Below are 17493 nucleotides of genomic sequence, written 5' to 3'. Positions count from 1 at the left end.
TAAGATGCTGTCTAGGTTTGCCCATGTGCATGCGCAAACGCTATTTCTGGCACACTCCCGACCTGGAAAGCACCGGAAATAGCTTGTGCGCATGTGCAGAAGCCTCCTCTGACCCAGAAGTACACCGGAAATGACGCTTGTGCATGCGCACAAGCTATTTCCGTTGCTTTTCTGGGTCGGAAGTCAGCAGCCGCGTCACAACGCGCCCGTAAGAGCGGGTGGCAGCAGCTGGCGGCGGGGGTCCCCGGGGGCCGCTTAAAAGAGCCTCAGGGGCCGTATGTGGCCCCCGGGCCGTAGTCAGGATGCAGAGGTTATAATTTATCAATGATTTTACACGCATTACTCATCACGTTGATTTCAGTCATCTGAAGGCAGCCCTGTTCAGGGAGGCTTTTCATGTTTAATAGATTACTGTGTTCTATTTCTCTGTTGGAAGCCGCCCAGAGTGGCTGGGGAGACCCAGCCAGATGGGCGGGGTATAAATAATAAATTATTATTATTATTATTATTATTATTATTATTATTCATTCAGTCTCAGAAGGTCCAATCCACTAGACAAGAAACATGAAACTAGTGTCCAGAGCTGAGTTATCAAAATCTTGTTTAATAGTTACACCATGTTTAAAAGTTACACCATGAACTTCTATTTCAGTGTACTGTATCTGAAGAAGTGTGCATACACACGAAAGGTCATACCAAAATAAAAACTTAGTTGGTCTTTAAGCTGCTGCTGGAATGATTTTTTAAATTTTGTTTCGACCATGCAGCCAATTTTGGATTGTATCAAATTTTCTCATGTAACTGAGCAAGCCTTGAACTGGCAAGATGGGTTTCTGTGGCTGCTTATCAGGTAGACTCAATGAAATGGACCCAGCTCAATTAAACAATCTAGAACACTCTGCTTAATATTGATCTGCCTTACCAAGCCTAATTCACACTTGCAGATGTACTCCAGCATTCTGGATTGGTGCCATTGTGTGTGCTTTTCTCCTGCTCTCAAGTCTTTCAGACTCACTCCCTCTCTGGTTGTTAAGCCTGGGTGACCTGATTTACCAGCTCCTGCTCATATCCTAGCTGGTGCTGTTTCTTTTCCCAAATGCCAGAAAGCAATAAGGGCTTAGGATCCTCTTTAAATAAACTGTACTCGTTGGGGACAATGGAGAAGGGTCTCTGAAGAGGATCTTAATTGAGCGCTGCAAGAGAATGGACCTTCTCAGTGGCAATGACCAAGCTTTGCAACATCCTTGGACATGTTTGCCTGACACCAACTTTGTTAACTTTCAGTTACTAGAGTTAAAGTCCACTCCACATGCCTTTAATGATATCTATTTGGAGACTCCATTGCATTGTTTTCAATACCTTGTTTCTACTGTTCTATCCAGGAGTGCCAACTTCAATAAAATGGGGGGGGGGGAGCCCCACCCTGCATAATCAATCACATGACACAGTGCATACAAACCATTTGAATGGCAATGCCCATCAACGTGGGGGGAGGCGACCCCCTCAAATATTTTATTGGGGGGGTGAAGACCCCTCAGCCCCTAGGAGTTTGCTTCTCTGGTTCTATCCACCGCTTTGGGGTGTATGGGATGTTAGGGGAGGGGCAGTACCTCTGGTGCTCTTTCTGGGGTAGTTTGACCACCTTTCCCCACCCTGTACTTAGCTCACACCTGTGGCTCCTAAAAGCTGTCAGCACCCACACCCAGGGAATAGCTTTGACTGGCTTGCAAAACCAGGTGCGGATAGCCAATGGGTCTCAAACCCTTGGTGTGTTGAGGACGTCCCCTGCATCATAGGTGCCAACTTCCAGCTTGAAAAATCCGGGATCGGCAGCTGCGCGGAACCGGAAGTTGTGCTGCGGCCATTTTGGAACTGGGCAAAGCGACACCGGAAGTTGCTTCTACGCATGCTCTGCCCATTTCCAAAATGGCCGCAGCGCCAGAAATCACTTCTGTGCATGTCCAGAGACTCCAGACATGCGCAGAAGGAGTCTCCCTGGGCCGTTAAGAATCCGGGGGATTTACGGGGTTTTTAAAAATCCGGGCTGCCAGTGGGAAACGGCTGGAAAAATGGGGGTTTCCCGGGGAATACGGGGGACTTGGCAGCTATGCCCTGCATGTGAAGACAGGATCCAGCGGATTGAGTGGATGAGACCAATAGTAGTCAAAAAGGTGGTTTCTGCATGTGCTGTAGAAGGAAGTGAGGGGCAAATGGGGTTCGTCAACCCGGGAAGGTAGCCCATCTAGGAGAAGGAAAACTCTGGTCCTCCACTGCCTTGAGGGACATCTTTGGGAGAAGAAAAGGCTAAGGAGCAAACTCTACACAAATCAGGTGTGGAGTCCTTAAGATGGTTGGTTGGCACCTTGTATGACTCCTTCCAGAAACTCCTGCAGCCAAGCTGGTGTCTACCATATTGCTCTGTTTTCCTTTGGACCACATCAGGGAGGCTGCTGGGGGGGGGGACTCGTCGTTTGGGCAGCCCTAGGCCTCCATATCCACTGCTCAGGCTTGAGTCCTGGGGAGGTCACTTCAGTGCTGCTAACACAGAAGTTTGACTTCGCCCCTGGAAGCACACTTAATTGTCCTTTCAGACAGACAGATGCCAACGACAACATTAGACTACTTTTATTGTTAGCTTATCTTACTCCTGTACCAGAACTTCCTTGTTTTTATTGTGTGAAGGGTAGGAATGAAATATATGAAAAAAAATACTAAAAATTTTTTTTAGTATGTAGTATTTTTAGTATTTTGCAGATCAAAGAAAAGAAAGTGAAGAAAAACTTTAAAAAGGAATCCCTTTTGCTGCACTTCTGACAACTTTAACATATTGTTCATGAAAGCCAATTTGCTATACAAAGCAAATCATATTACCGTACTTATGGGAAAGAAGCTCCTGCTATTTCTTCATCAGAAGCAGATTTGCTTTTAAAAGAAATCAGTAGACCAAAATAAAAAAGAGAGTGAGTGAGCAAAAATTAAATATGCTAGGAAGCCATCCAAAAGGAGGAAGGGCCCATCTGCTTGATGGATGCCCTCCTCTGGAACTGAAATCAATAGAATCTCCTCCTCCTGCATAATTATTTGGGGCATGGGAGAGGCAAGGCATGAAACTAAATGGGAAATGGGGAAAAAGAAGGGGACGACGGAAAGGGGGAAAGGGAAGGAAAGAACTGCAACCCGAGCCACCTTCCAACACTTTTGAAACAAGTCTTGCCACGGCGTGCCAAAAGATGCCTGGGTACAGTGCCAAGAGGCTGTGGAGTGTGGCAGGTGTCGAGCTCTTATAAAGCAGCAGTTTCTGGCTTTACTGGAAGCGCAGAATGGAAGGACGTTCAATTCAATCAAGATGCACAAAGACCAAGCACAAAAACAAAAGCAGATTGATTGAGAATTTGCACATGCAGAGGGTGGCTCATTGGGTAAAAAAGACATACAAGCAGTTGCAGCTTTGCTGTCACACTAAAAGTCCATGTTTTACACAGCGCAACTGGAGGGAAACTGCCTTCAAGTGAGAATTAGAACCCTCTTAAGAGGGTTCAAAACTTAAGAGAAGCACATGGGTCAATCTACTATGAATCCCCCATTGTGGACGGATCCCCCTTGGATGCAGTTGGCAAAATACATCCATAATATTTGGATTTATCTTTATAAGGAAGACCAGATAGTCAGCCTCTCTCTGTCTCTCTCTGTGTGTGTGTGTTTCACAGAATGAAAGAGAAAAACAGTTATTAATATTTTATAAGCCACTTCCATACGAAATCTGGAGGATTATATTAAGACAACAGCAATGTTTTCCATCTTTATAGCAACTATTGGCAGTAAACATTTTTCAGCACTCCTTCCCCATCCATAACATTTACAAATGTGCAAAATAACATATTTATAAGTGTGTCTGTCTCACTGGACTTTTCTAGGTTATATAAATGTTTGATGGAAACGTTCTCCAAGGAAATCAATGTTTTATAAGAATTTAATGATAGCTCATCCAAATTCACTTCTCAGCGTGACAGCTGATTAACCCATTGCTAGCTAGGAGACTTTAAAAGTGCTAACCTGGAAGGCCAAAGGCCAAGAAAATACTCTGCATTTCAAAATTCAATTCAGAATACTCCATAGCCGGTCACTAGGGAAAAAATGCTGAAGGGAGGAGCTATAATGAGTATAAATGCAGCAGTGCTAGATACTGTGAATGGCTAAAATAAATCAGTACTAGGAAGATCTTGATTTGTGTATTTTGGTTTTTTACCGGTAGTTCTTAAGCATCACTGAAGGGAGGAATACACTTCAAGTTTGCTTGTTTTCTGCAGGTAAGCTTCTATTCTTTCCTTACCACTACCAGACAGGAGGATGCCCAAACAATTATGCAAATTAAATTTTAATGGCTGCATTTGTCCTCTGTGGCAGTCAGCCAATAAGCTATGCAGGGGAGTCATGCACACCCCTCTACTGCAGTTGCTTCCTGGGCTAAAGAGACCAGCCTCTCCACCCACTGCAGTGCCACAGTCTGGATCATTCTCTATCTCCTTGCTCACCAGGTTGATAATGGAGCAAGGGAGGGTTAAAGTATGGTTGCCAGATTTTTTTTCAAGGCACAGGTTGTGCACCCCTGATCTAGATGAACATTGGCTGGTACTCTGCATTTCCTCAACCTATTTACACCATATTGCGTAGGTGGGGTCTGGGCTTTGGTGGGCCACCAGTGAAGCTGGGAGGGCAACCTCTGTTTCAAAACAGGAATTTTAAGCACCCAATCAGATCGGGATACAAATCTGGGGTCTCAATGGGCTGGATCCAGACTGAAGGTAGCAACACCTGCTGTAAATGGTACTAAATAGTAATCGTAATTATAAAGCAATAAAATGCCCAGTGCATTTGGCTGATGACAACTTTCCTCAAAGGGCTTTGATAGCACATATAAATAAAAAAATTAGCCATAATTCAGATAATTATGAACAAAGATTGAAATATTTTGAACTGTTCTAATTAAGTTCTTCTTTTCTCTGTAATTAAAAAGTGGATTGTAGTGTGCTTGCTTTACTCTTAATTTCTTTATCTTGCTAATTCCTTCCTGTTTTTCATGTACTATAAAGATCCATAGACTGTATTTTTTATCAAGTGTGCCTTCTTTTAAGAACTTGATTATGTTGTAAATCCTTTCATATGCCTGTTTTTACAACAAGGAGGTTATAAAGCTTCATTTTATATATCTGTATCTTATCTATCCAATATTTCGCAGAACACAAGTGTGTCTGATGAAAGTTTATATTATGATCAGTTGAGGTTATAAGGTTTATTCCATGCTTAATGAATTTTATTGTCATGGGTTGTTCTACTATAATTACTGCCCACATTTATAAACATAACATTCCCATTCATTTGTGATTGTATTTCATTTTTATGGAAGCCACTTTGTGAGGACATTTGTGAGCTAAGGATGCATCTCTTTCCCTCTTGGCCTTTGATACCTGAGATGAGTGTTTATAAGGCCCATCTATTCATGCTACCATTTTAACTTTTTTAAAAATTAATTTTAAATTCTTGTAACCTTCCCTCTTCTAACCCAGTTTGTGAAGGACAGGTAACAAATTTACTAAATATTTTAAATAACAATTGTGTACATTATGTCCATCATTTTATATTTGTTCTTTCAGTGCTGTCATCTACCAAAAAGCAATGGGCATTTAATTGTTTTGCCTCTCATTTTCCTTCCTTCCTTCCTTCCCCTCGCCTCCTTTCTTTTTATTCTGTGGTACCCCACCCAAACCCAGGAGCTGGTGTTTAGGCAATACATACATAATTACAGCCAAATAACATAAATTCTTATCCCAAACTACTTCCTTGCTTCAGTCTCAAGAGCCACCTAAAACTGCACACCAGAGATCACTGGGCCAAGTTTAAAAGCCACCATAGCAGAGGTTTAGAAATATGATTGGTGTTTTTATATGGAAGATGCACACTTCCTTTCTATTGCTTGTTGAAGGAATCTCATTGCTTAAAGGCATATTGAAAGGAACCATCACTCAGAAGTCTCTTTTCACATTTTTGGGTTGTCTAGACATAGAGGCCAACATCTCAGTGTCCACCCCAGCAGTTCCCCACTGGAATCTTCACCAGCTTAATGCCAATTTTATCAGCCAGCTGAGCTCTACAGCTGAGCCAACCCCTGCCCTCCACAAGCATCCTCAGCTAGGCAAACCCATTTTTCCATTAGTGCAATATTTATTTAGCATAAGGGATTAGCATCAGTTCAAAGAGTTTCAGCAAATTCAAAACCATCAGGGAATTGTTACAACTGAATGACTGCATGAAAACCTCCAGTTGTTCCGATTAACAATGAATTCAGCCTGCAGTTCTAAGCAGCCCAAGTGTGTCTTTCATTGGAATGGGTGGGCTTGTGGAATTTACGCCTCCTTAATTCTGAGTGGATGGCTTCTGCACAAAGAGGAACAGCATGGAACAGTTAGGCAAGGGAGCCAACTTTTGGTTTGCTTTCACATTTTTCAAATACTGCTTGGAACACTTATTGTTAGAATATGGTTTCCCCGAACATTAAACCTGATTTGTATACTTACTGTTTCAACAGATTTAACGTGTGATGTGAATGCAAGGGCAGTAGCAGAGAGTCCAAGGCCCAAGGTACTGCCAGGTAGGACGACTTGGAAAGACTCATTTGAAACCCTGAAGAGCTACTGCAACTCATTGCAATGAGTTAGATGGACCAATGATCTGACTATGTCCCTCTGTTTCTCTTTTCCTGGCTTAAGTCACCTCAGCTAAGTCACACAACTGCCTCCTGCCTCGAGTGAATGTTAACATAACAGCACTCACAGGGATGATCCAACAGCATTCTTCTGTTACCTCACCTATGAAAAGATGTCAAGCCCTGGGCCACTGCTTATCAGCTTTGTCCCATGATATGGCGATGGGAGGGAGCAAAAAGGGCAGCTCCCTCTTGGGTGCAGCTGATGGCATGTTCACACAGAGGCTGCCATGCTGATGAGAGTCTCTACCCCAGGAGCCAGTAAGTTGGGCTTTCTTATTGCTGTGGGAGGGGACAAGCAGACCTGTAGGGGAATTTTCTTCCTTTGGTTTGCTTCTAGGGCACAAATTATAGACCCCCATGTGTATTGGGCAATACCCCATTGTTGACTTATCCACTCACTCCTCCTAAGTTCTAGAGTTTGCTCCCTTGCCAAGATCAGAGGTGAGCCACCAAGCTGACAGGTCTAGGAAGCAATTTTAAACATAGTGCAATATTGTTATCATATATTTATTTATTTATACCCCACCTTTCCCCTTCGATAGGGCTCTGCAACACAAGGTTTTTGCCACTGGCACAGCAATGCTGCCAGTTTGTTGACCGATTGCATGGTCTAATTTTACTGTCACAACTCTGTTCTTGGAAGATAAGGCAATGGGCCAGATTCATATCAGGAGTCAACAGGGGTGGGAGCCCCACTCCCCAAAGAATGGTCCCCCTAAGGCCCACCTCTGGAGCTGTCATGGTTGCCTCACATCCAGGTCATCAGACTGGTCCATGGTATTGGTTTGGGCTGTGATCATTCCTATATACCTGCCACTCCCATCAGCATTAACCTAGCAAGTGGGCTGGGATGGCTGCGTCAGCCAACAGTCATGCTTTCCTTCCCCTATGCCCTGCCAAACTTTGTGAGCTGTAACCAATAAAGATGTATGGCCTTCTGACTTGACCTCAGCCTATGTAAACCTCTAGCTACCAGACACCTGCTCCCCACCCTGCCACTCCACAGCACAGCAGCACCTTGTTACAACCCCTTCCAAAATGTGCAGCGCAATCCTAATTTTCTCAGAAATACGTCTCTCAATTCACTAGAAAGCGTTATTTAGGATTGCAGAATAAAAGTACTATCAAGCACAGCAAACTCTTTACTGTATATATACTGTATACTCTGAAGAAGTGTGCATGCACACGAAAGCTCATACCAAAATAAAAACTTAGTTGGTCTTTAAGGTGCTACTGAAGGAATTTTTTTATTTTACTGTATATAGTTAAACGATTGTGACAAATTAGATGGATGAAAGTCTCTCGCGTGAGCTGGCTCTCTCGGCGCTCAGAAATAGCAAACAGTGATGCATTGCTGAAACAAATGCTTTTGCCTGGCACCGGTGTATAACCAGACAGCTGTGCCAGTAGAGCAGCCTTAGGGCTCCTGAGGAGAAGCGTCACCCTGTAATCTGGATAAATGATGGCGCTTATCTCAACTCCTTCAGATTACCGCTCTGTGTTTAAAGAAGAGTTAAGGATTTATTAAGGAAATCCAAACGGGCTCTAACAAGATTCCTCCCAACGCATGCCTCAGGGAAGCTTTCTAATGGCACAGAAAGTGAAAATTGTGAATAGACATTGGCAGGGAGAGCCACCTCATATTTCATGGCATTTTACTATGATCGCATCAGCCTCCTCCTTTAGTTCTTCCATTACTTTCCGGATGTTAATAATCTAGTCGTTTTAAACTCTGACTATAGCTTGTCCCACATCTCCCTTTAACTGTGATTATAATATGGTCCCATATCCCCCTTTAAACTCTTCACTCCTTTTGCAACAAAAAATATCTGCTGTTGGTTGTCTTTGTCTCCCATCTCTGTGCCTTCTGTCATGCCTGGGATGATTTCTTGTTTACTTATCAAGCCATCTCCTCATCCTCCTTCTGCTCCCTCATTATTGACTCACCTGCTTAATATAGGCTCTAACGCTGTCCTAGAGTTATAGATAATGTCACACCTGCATATTGCTGGCACCATATAAAACATTAAAGAAAGAAGCTCAGCATCAACAGTTCTAGCACCAGGCATAGCCCCTAGAGCAGGCACGTCGAACAGGTAGATCGTGATCTACCGGTAGATCACTGGACATCTGTGGTAGATTACTGGTAGACCACTGCCCCCCCCAAAGAAGCTCAACAAATTTTGCTCCCCTAAAAAAAGCTCAACATTTTCCCCTGCACCCCCAAAAACAGTGCTTTCCTCCTCCCTAAAATGGGCCTTCCTCCTTCCTAAAAAAAAGTTCAACATCTTTGACCTGAACCCCCAAAAAGGGGGCAGATCACTGCCAGTCTTTAACTCTGTGAGTAGATCGCAGTCTCTTGGGAGTTGGCCACCCCTGCCCTAGAGAATAATCCTTCTCATTTTAAAAAAGCATACATGTTCAGAAAAAGCAATGTTAGAGCCCTCATGGACCTCTACCACTTCAAAATGCACGTGGGAGAATCAGATTTTAAAAAATAATTCTCAATGTAAGGTGTTCTTAAAATCTAGGAGAAGGCTGATCTAAAACATTTTTTCTCTAAGATGCTAGTTTTCTATTGACAGGGAGTTTTACACAGGAGAAGCACTGAAGCAAATCACTAACTTGTATGCTAAAATTATATTCTGATGAAGGTGGTACCACAAACTTTGTATGAACATGTACATCTCCCCTTGGTAAGTCAAATGTAATTACCCTGCATCTCATGCATAGCCTTAAGAATACAGGATGACAATTCACTTGATGCCCTCCAGATCATTCAGATAAATTAAACGGTGGGTATTTAAGGAGCATTACAGAACAGATCTTGTTTACGTGTAATTCATAAGTACTTTGAAATCAGGCAACAGCCAACATACAAAAGCAAAAGAAAATAGAAGGTATCCACAGGACTATATGATTCTATAACAGCACAACTATTCTCCACCAAGACAAAACAGGGTTTCCTAGTATTGCTAAGGCTTGCACTTCACAGCAGAAAGAACAGTCAAGTCCTCCAATAAATACTTGAAGTGAGCTGAAGTGAGCATGACCTGTTTGATTTTATGACTGGCTGAACAAGGAACAGTGGAGAGCAGGCAAAGATGATAAATTAATTTGCTTGTTTGGAGGCCCCTTCCCCCAACCCCCAAATTACCCTTAGGGCTCCCCAATGGCTATTTTTAACTTTGATTACAGGACGCTATTACAGCTGCCACCAAGAAGCAGAGAAAGCAGTGTTCAGCAGTAATCAGCTCGATATAGTCACTGCATCAGTCCTCTCGGATGGAAGTAGAGAATCCACACAGCAGATAATGTTTTATTTAACCACACTCTAAAAGACTTGGATCATTTTTCAGTATTAGCTACTTAATCACTTAAGAATTTAAAACGCTGCAATTTGTCCCACCAGCTTTTTAGCTTAGTCACAGTGGTCCACAATCCTGCTTACCATGGTCGCTATGGCTATTGTTCCACTGCCCTATGGGGCAAGGGCAATAGGAACCCCACTTCTCTATCCAGCTTGCAGTTGGGGACAAGGAAGGAACTGAGTTGCCCTGAGATTTGGACAGTCCAATACAGCTACACTGAATGTTCTAGTACTCCCCTTTCATACCGTCCCATGCCAAAACAAGTCTATACTTTGTCCTTGTCCTAGAGGGAAAGGCTAGACCTGGCAGTGTGGACACCCAGTTGTAGAGGCACTCTGAGAGGCTCAGCACTGAAACAAACCACAGCTGGGGGAGAGGAGAAAGGAATAGTCCCTGACCTCACACAGAGATGCAACATGAGATCAGAAATGAAAAATCCTAACCCTATGCATGTCTGCTCCTAAGTCAGACCCACTGAGTTCCAGAATAAGTGTGCATAGGCTTGCTTCCAAAACTGAAATTTCTGTGCACACTTATCTGGGAGTAAACTCCATTGAAAACAGTGAAATTTACTTAAGAGTAGGCATGTATAAGATTGTGCTGAAGGAAGGGCAACAATCTGGAAATCACAAATTTTGGCCTATCTAGCAAGGCCAGCCAAAGGTTTTGAACCCCCATGTAATGAATTCCATGTTCACGAACAACTGCCCTAGCACTGCTGATCTCATGCAATTGCTTGAGACACTACTCTGTACACAGGTAAATAGATAATCCTGAATTGTACGATGATGGCCGACCACACAGTTTAACTGAGAAGAGAAACATAATGGGGTTTACAGCAGCAACCTTCAGTATATGGGCCCAAACAACAAGTGTACTTACATCAATGAGATCGGACAGGTCGTGGATGTAATACTTGAACACAGAAGCATTGGTGGCCTCCAGAGCCAGAAGATACTCATTTCTTGCCTTAATTGCCTTCAGTTTATTTTCTGTGTATTTTGCCTGGCGCTGAAAACAAACCAAAAGGAGTTTATTAAAAAGAAGAACAATGAAGAGAAGAAAAAGAAGTGCGGGTCTCACGCAAAGAACACATAGCATTCTTTGACTCTCAACATTCCTCACTGTCGGACCTGAGCTCTACGACATCTTCAATACTTTTAGACAAAACAAAAGCATCCTGTAAGTAGTATGTAAACCACATACCGTATTTCTTTGGTGATTTCAAGGGCCAATTGGCACCCCATGGGAACATCATTGCATAGGGTTATTTGGTCTAGTCCCACAACTCTACTTGCAGTTCTATAGTTCTCTGTGTTGAACACACTATGGAGTGTTACTTGGCTTTGGCACCAAGAAACTATGCGAGACACTGAAGGCCTAAAACCCAAAGCTTCCAGATTCCCTGGAAGGATGTCAGCATTTCCCTGACAAAGCAAATGAAAGCCATCCACTTATTAATTTATTGATTTCTCCATTATTTGGCTCCGTCTCCTTAATACCCCAATAGATACCTCATTTTGCAGTCACCCAGCAGTTTAATCCCATCATGCTGCTCACACACCTTTTCTTTCATTTTCTCAATCTTCTTGACTGAGCTCCGCCGGACATGTTTTTCTTCAAACTTGACACTGGAGGCTGAATCAGGGGAGCGTGGGGTTTGCTTATCCTCTTGCTTCACAGACTTGCCAATCTGCTTCTCTTCCTGCTTCTCTGCCTCTTTCAGCTTGCTCTGAGCACTGATGCTGTCTGCATTGTACATGTGGTAGGTCTTCATCACCTGCAAGAGACAATTGTCCAGCAGTTGAGCACAAGCTTTTTACCTGCCCTGAAGGGAAAGGCATGATTTTCACTCGCCCCAGTCAACATACCAAGGCTTCTACTTTACACTTATATAAAAGCATCTATCTGGAATATAAAAGCATCTATTTGGAATTAGGAAAATAACAGTCTTAAAACATGATTCAGTGGTTCTATGTTTCTCCAGGATGCACATTATTTTTGTAAAGGAAGTATGACCAAAACTGAACCAAAACTGACTTGTTCCTTTCCTTGCTTGCAATGCTTCCAGGTGGCGACATGCTAAATATAAGTGAGCTTTAGCAGTGTGCTTCACATACTGGTACATATGAGCATGCTTGGTGGCTACTTTCCACTTTGGGGAGGCTAAGTATGATAAAATTGGAGAATCTTTGACCAGGGCTTCAACCTTAGACCTCTATTAAACACAGACACTCTGCTCTCCACCTCAGCATCTCCTTAGCCCAGCTTTTTACTGGGGCAAGGGAAGGAGGAAGACATAGGACAGTGGCAAATGCACTGTGGTTTAGTTATTGAAAGTCTTTTCCCCCTTCCCTTTCCACATATTGTGTTCATGATGGCTTGCCATAATGAAGTTGGAAAACAGATTGTTATTTTAAAAGTTTATGAGGTCTCCAAATGTTGTCATGCTCCCCCATCCACAAAATATCTTAGATATTCAATACTAACTGGATTGTAAACACGCTCAGCAGTGAGCAGATCTCTGTTCCAGCTTTGAAATCCTGACACAAGCCAAACTCCCGCCTCAAGTCCTTTCAATTTTTTGGCACAAAGCTATTGACTTTTGTTTCACCTCAGTTTGAACCTGGCTATATTTTTTGTTAAATAGAATACACTCCCACTCCCTCTCCTTCTCTATGTCTCTCCCCTCCTGTAGCAATTAAGCAATGCTTCTTGGTTACAGAAAGAAGCCGCAGTTAAAAATGCAAGCCCGGTCAGTGTTAAAGTGATGTGCTGAATAATTTACATGCCAACGTGGAGCTATCACATATGAAAAGATGAAAAGAGGCAGCTAGAATAATAGCTTTAAACAGGGCAGAGAACTAGTCTCTCCCACCTCCTTCCATTGAAGGAAAGAGACCCAGCCCAGAAACTGGTTATCTCCATGTCTGGAACTGAAATACGTAATAGTTGGCTTCTAATTATGTTAGTATCATGGTCAAGGATCATATCAACTACATGAAGACCCAGGACAGAAATATGGCTGCTGTAAACACCACACCAGCAGAGGCTGTTACAGGTCATCCTTTTCTTCACCACTCTCAACACCACCTGGAGTCACCCTTGGAAGAGGAAACTGATGAGGGCCTCTTGATACGCAGGCCATATTGCTGTAAAGTGGAATGTAGGCAGATTAGAATTACAGCCCCTTCTCTCATACTAGCAATTCTCAGGCTGCAGAGTCAGCAGAAGCATCACATTTCTGATAACTCCATGCATTGTTTAAAAAAACACATTTGTTGCTAAACTAGAGATAAAGGAGGAAACTTGAGTTTTATGTTGTAAATCCAGCTCCCAAATCCAGGAAACAGATGGCACATCACGCTTTTCCTGTACATTGGGCCTTGAGCACATGCATTGTGGTGGCAATTGATTGTGGGGAATGTGCTGTGTCTTCTACTATAGCTACTATCACTAATCATGGGATGAAGGAATTCTATGACATCTTAAGGGATTAATGAATAATCAGATCAATAGAATGACTAAGAGGTTTAACATGCAACCCCCCCAAAAAAACCTGTAACTGTATGTACAATTTCAGTCACCGGGTAGATTGTCTCTGCCAGGCAGAGATGCTCCTGAAGTGGAAGAGAGTTTCTAATTTATTGTAAGCATCACTGGAGTGAATTTCTTTTTAAAAAAAATAAAAATATTTCCATCACTTTAACAGACTATTAGTCAGCACAGGCTTTACATTTAAAACAAATTATCTCTCTTTCTTTCTCTGCCTGAAAGAACTGGAAAGTACTCTCACAAGTGTTCAAAATCCCAATGGGTTAAAGCCATTATTTTACCCAGGAATACATGAAGTCCCTTCCCTTCCTTCCGCCCAAATGATTCATCTTCCTTTTGAGATCATTTTCTTATTTCCCAAGCTGCAATAGCTGACAAAGCTTTTTAGGTAGCAAAGGCGCATTGTTCTTTCACAGTTAGACATCTAGATTTCTAGTACCCATTTCACTGGGTGAGTGGGTGGGAGCAGCAACTGCTAAAACAAAACGACAACACCTCAATAACAGGATGAATGAGCATTGGTTTTCAAATGGCTGATTCATGTTCCACAAGTGGGCCACAACCAGCTAAGTGTTGAAGATTCATTCCCTGTGTTTGCAGTCATGGGATTGTTGTCTATCACATGACTGTATATGTTTTCATTCCACAGAGTGGGAAGTGACAGAGACAGGATGTTTGTGATACTGTGTTCTGTATCCTTTGTCCTTTCTCTTTGCTGTCTGATGCTAGAGAGAGAGAGAGCCATGTTGCAGTGCTCTGTGTGTATTATATGTAAATAAACGTAGATTAGCCAAATGCTGAGTTGCTGAGGTTTGTTACGCAAACTGCGTGAAGACTCTGTGGATCCCTAAGCATGCTAATGCTTTTTGGTGTCAGTCGCTGTGATGTTTGGGCTGGAGAAAGCTTATGAAGCTCCCAAACGATCGACCAGCATGCCAGTAGGGCATGTGTCTCTGCCATGGTCCTACTCATGTGTAGACAACTCCTAACATGGGTTGTACCAGTACCACCGCCACCATTTGAGGAGCCCTGCACTTTGCTATTGATCATTATGGAAGACATTGGATTGCACTGGAAAAAATATGCATGGTGTAGGTTAAGAAATCTAAAATGACTGCCTGTCAGTACATGCATATGTAAGCAAAATTGACTGGACTAATAGATGTGATGTGGGCTGAGTTGAATAAGGCAGAGAAGCAGTAAGAAGGGAGAGGGGAGAGGGGAATGGAAGGTTGGGTGCTGTGATTAAGACTGAGGCTACAGGAAGGTCTCTGGCCTGGAAAGATCAAATGCCACTACCTTGGAAGACAGATTTATATTTATCTAGGATTGGTCAGATTCTAGAAACCTTTCTTTACTGGCACCTCATCAATTTGCTACTAGCAACTATCTTCACTATCTATTTTTGCCATTTGAAATTGATATGGTTAGGTCAGTAAATGTGCATTCCCTCAAATTATGCCGCAATTATAGAATTTTAAGAATGGGATCATGGGTCAAAAAAAATTATGGGCCTTGACTTTATGAAGTAGATCAGGGTAGTCAACCTTTTTATACCTGCCGCCAACTAATGCATCTTCCTTGATGGTAAAATTGCCTTCCGCCCACCAGTGCTCGAGGGAAGGAGGATTCAGTTTGCGCTGTAGAACCCCCTACTGCCCACCTAGAATCCTGAAACGCCCACTAGTGGGTGGTAAGGACCAGGTTGACAACCCCTGGAGTAGATACTCAATTTTAAATATCTTTTAAGGCTCAGTAATGGCAGTCGTAGTCAGAGCAAATGCCCATGCCCTGCTTCTAAAACAGTTACAACAAAATATGCTTGATCGAAGTAGAAAGAAACTGAAAAGTGAAGCAAACAGTGGAAACAACAGCACCCCCCTAAAATGGCATAGTGTTGCATTATGGTTTGTTTCTGCTATTTGTCAGAACCCGATATTTAGATGCTGGAGAGAAGCATGCAACATCAGCATAATGAGCAATTATTTTATCTGGAACACAACTCTCCCAATCTTCACATTACTGTTTGCTCTGAACTTGAGAGAATGTTAGTAGTGAATTGCAATAATGTATAGGAAGTTCAAGCGGTGTGTGTGTGTGTGTGTGTGTGTGTGTGTGTGTGTGTGTGTGTACATCATCAGTACATCATGGTTTCTCCAGACAAGAGCATATGATAGGGGGAGTCATAGAATCATAGAATCATAGAGTTGGAAGAGACCACAAGGGCCATCCAGTCCAACCCCCTGCCAAGCAGGAAACACCATCAAAGCATTCCTGACAGATGGCTGTCAAGCCTCTGCTTAAAGACCTCCAAAGAAGGAGACTCCACCACACTCCTTGGCAGCAAATTCCACTGCCGAACAGCTCTTACTGTCAGGAAGTTCTTCCTAATGTTTAGGTGGAATTTTCTTTCTTGTAGTTTGAATCCGTTGCTCCGTGTCCGCTTCTCTGGAGCAGCAGAAAACAACCTTTCTCCCTCCTTTATATGACATCCTTTTATATATTTGAACATGGTTATCATATCACCCCTTAACCTTCTCTTCTCCAGGCTAAACATACCCAGCTCCCTAAGCCGTTCCTCATAAGGCATCGTTTCCAGGCCTTTGACCATTTTGGTTGCCCTCTTCTGGACACGTTCCAGCTTATCAGTATCCTTCTTGAACTGTGGTGCCCAGAACTGGACACAATACTCCAGGTGAGGTCTGACCAGAGCAGAATACAGTGGTACTATTACTTCCCTTGATCTAGATGCTATACTCCTATTGATGCAGCCCAGAATTGCATTGGCTTTTTTAGCTGCTGCATCACACTGCTGACTCATGTCAAGTTTGTGGTCAACCAAAACTCCTAGATCCTTTTCACATGTACTGCTCTCAAGCCAGGTGTCTCCCATCCTGTATCTGTGCCTTTCATTTTTTTTGCCCAAGTGTAGCACTTTACATTTCTCCTTGTTAAAATTCATCTTGTTTGCTTTGGCCCAGTTGTCTAATCTGTTAAGGTCATTCTGAAGTGTGATCCTGTCCTCTGGGGTGTTAGCCACCCCTCCCAACTTGGTGTCATCTGCAAACTTGCTCAGGATTCCCTCAAGCCCATCATCCAAGTCATTGATAAAGATGTTGAACAAGACTGGGCCCAAGACAGAACCCTGTGGCACCCCACTAGTCACTACTCTCCAGGATGAGGAGGAGCCATTGATGAGCACCCTTTGGGTTCGGTCAGTAATCCAGCTACAAATCCACTGAATGGTAGCATTGTCTAGCCCACATTTTACCAGCTTCTTTACAAGAATATCATGGGGCACCTTGTCAAAGGCCTTGCTGAAATCAAGATAGGCTACATCCACAGCGTTCCCTTCATCTACCAGGCTTGTAATTCTGTCAAAAAATGAGATCAGATTAGTCTGACATGACTTATTTTTCAGGAACCCATGCTGACTTTTAGTGATCACAGAGTTTCTTTCTAGGTGCTCACAGACTGTTTGCTTAATGATCTGCTCTAGAATCTTTCCTGGTATTGATGTCAGGCTGACTGGGCGGTAATTGTTTGGGTCCTCTCTTTTCCCCTTTTTGAAAATAGGGACAACATTTGCCCTCCTCCAGTCTGCTGGAACTTCGCCTGTTCTCCAGGAATTTTCAAAGATTATTGCCAGTGGTTCTGAAATCACCTCTGCCAGTTCTTTTAATACTCTTGGATGTAGTTCATCTGGCCCTGGAGACTTGAATACATCTAAACTAGCCAAGTATTCTTGTACTACCTCCTTACTTATTCTGGGCTGTGTTTCCCCTGCTGAATCATCTGCTCCAT

The 17493-nt window shown here is 43.0% G+C and overlaps 1 protein-coding gene across 7 annotated transcripts in view; it reads right to left on the bottom strand.

Annotated features, from left to right (window-relative positions):
- The window catches only part of SRGAP2 (SLIT-ROBO Rho GTPase activating protein 2), a 213321-nt gene that overhangs the window by 64464 nt on the left and 131364 nt on the right, over positions 1-17493 (bottom strand). For all 7 annotated transcript variants that reach the window (XM_060277120.1, XM_060277121.1, XM_060277123.1 and 4 more), the window contains 2 exons: positions 11699-11914; positions 11017-11145 (listed from right to left, as the gene is read on the bottom strand). In XM_060277120.1, coding sequence (XP_060133103.1) covers positions 11017-11145; positions 11699-11914 — 345 coding nt within the window. The remainder of the gene's footprint in view (positions 1-11016; positions 11146-11698; positions 11915-17493) is intronic.

Source organism: Zootoca vivipara, chromosome 7 (genome assembly GCF_963506605.1).
Source record: "Zootoca vivipara chromosome 7, rZooViv1.1, whole genome shotgun sequence".
Classification (NCBI taxonomy): Eukaryota; Metazoa; Chordata; class Lepidosauria; order Squamata; family Lacertidae; genus Zootoca; species Zootoca vivipara.
The sequence above is the reverse complement of the archived record's forward strand: the minus strand, read 5'-3'. Positions and strand labels throughout refer to the sequence as shown.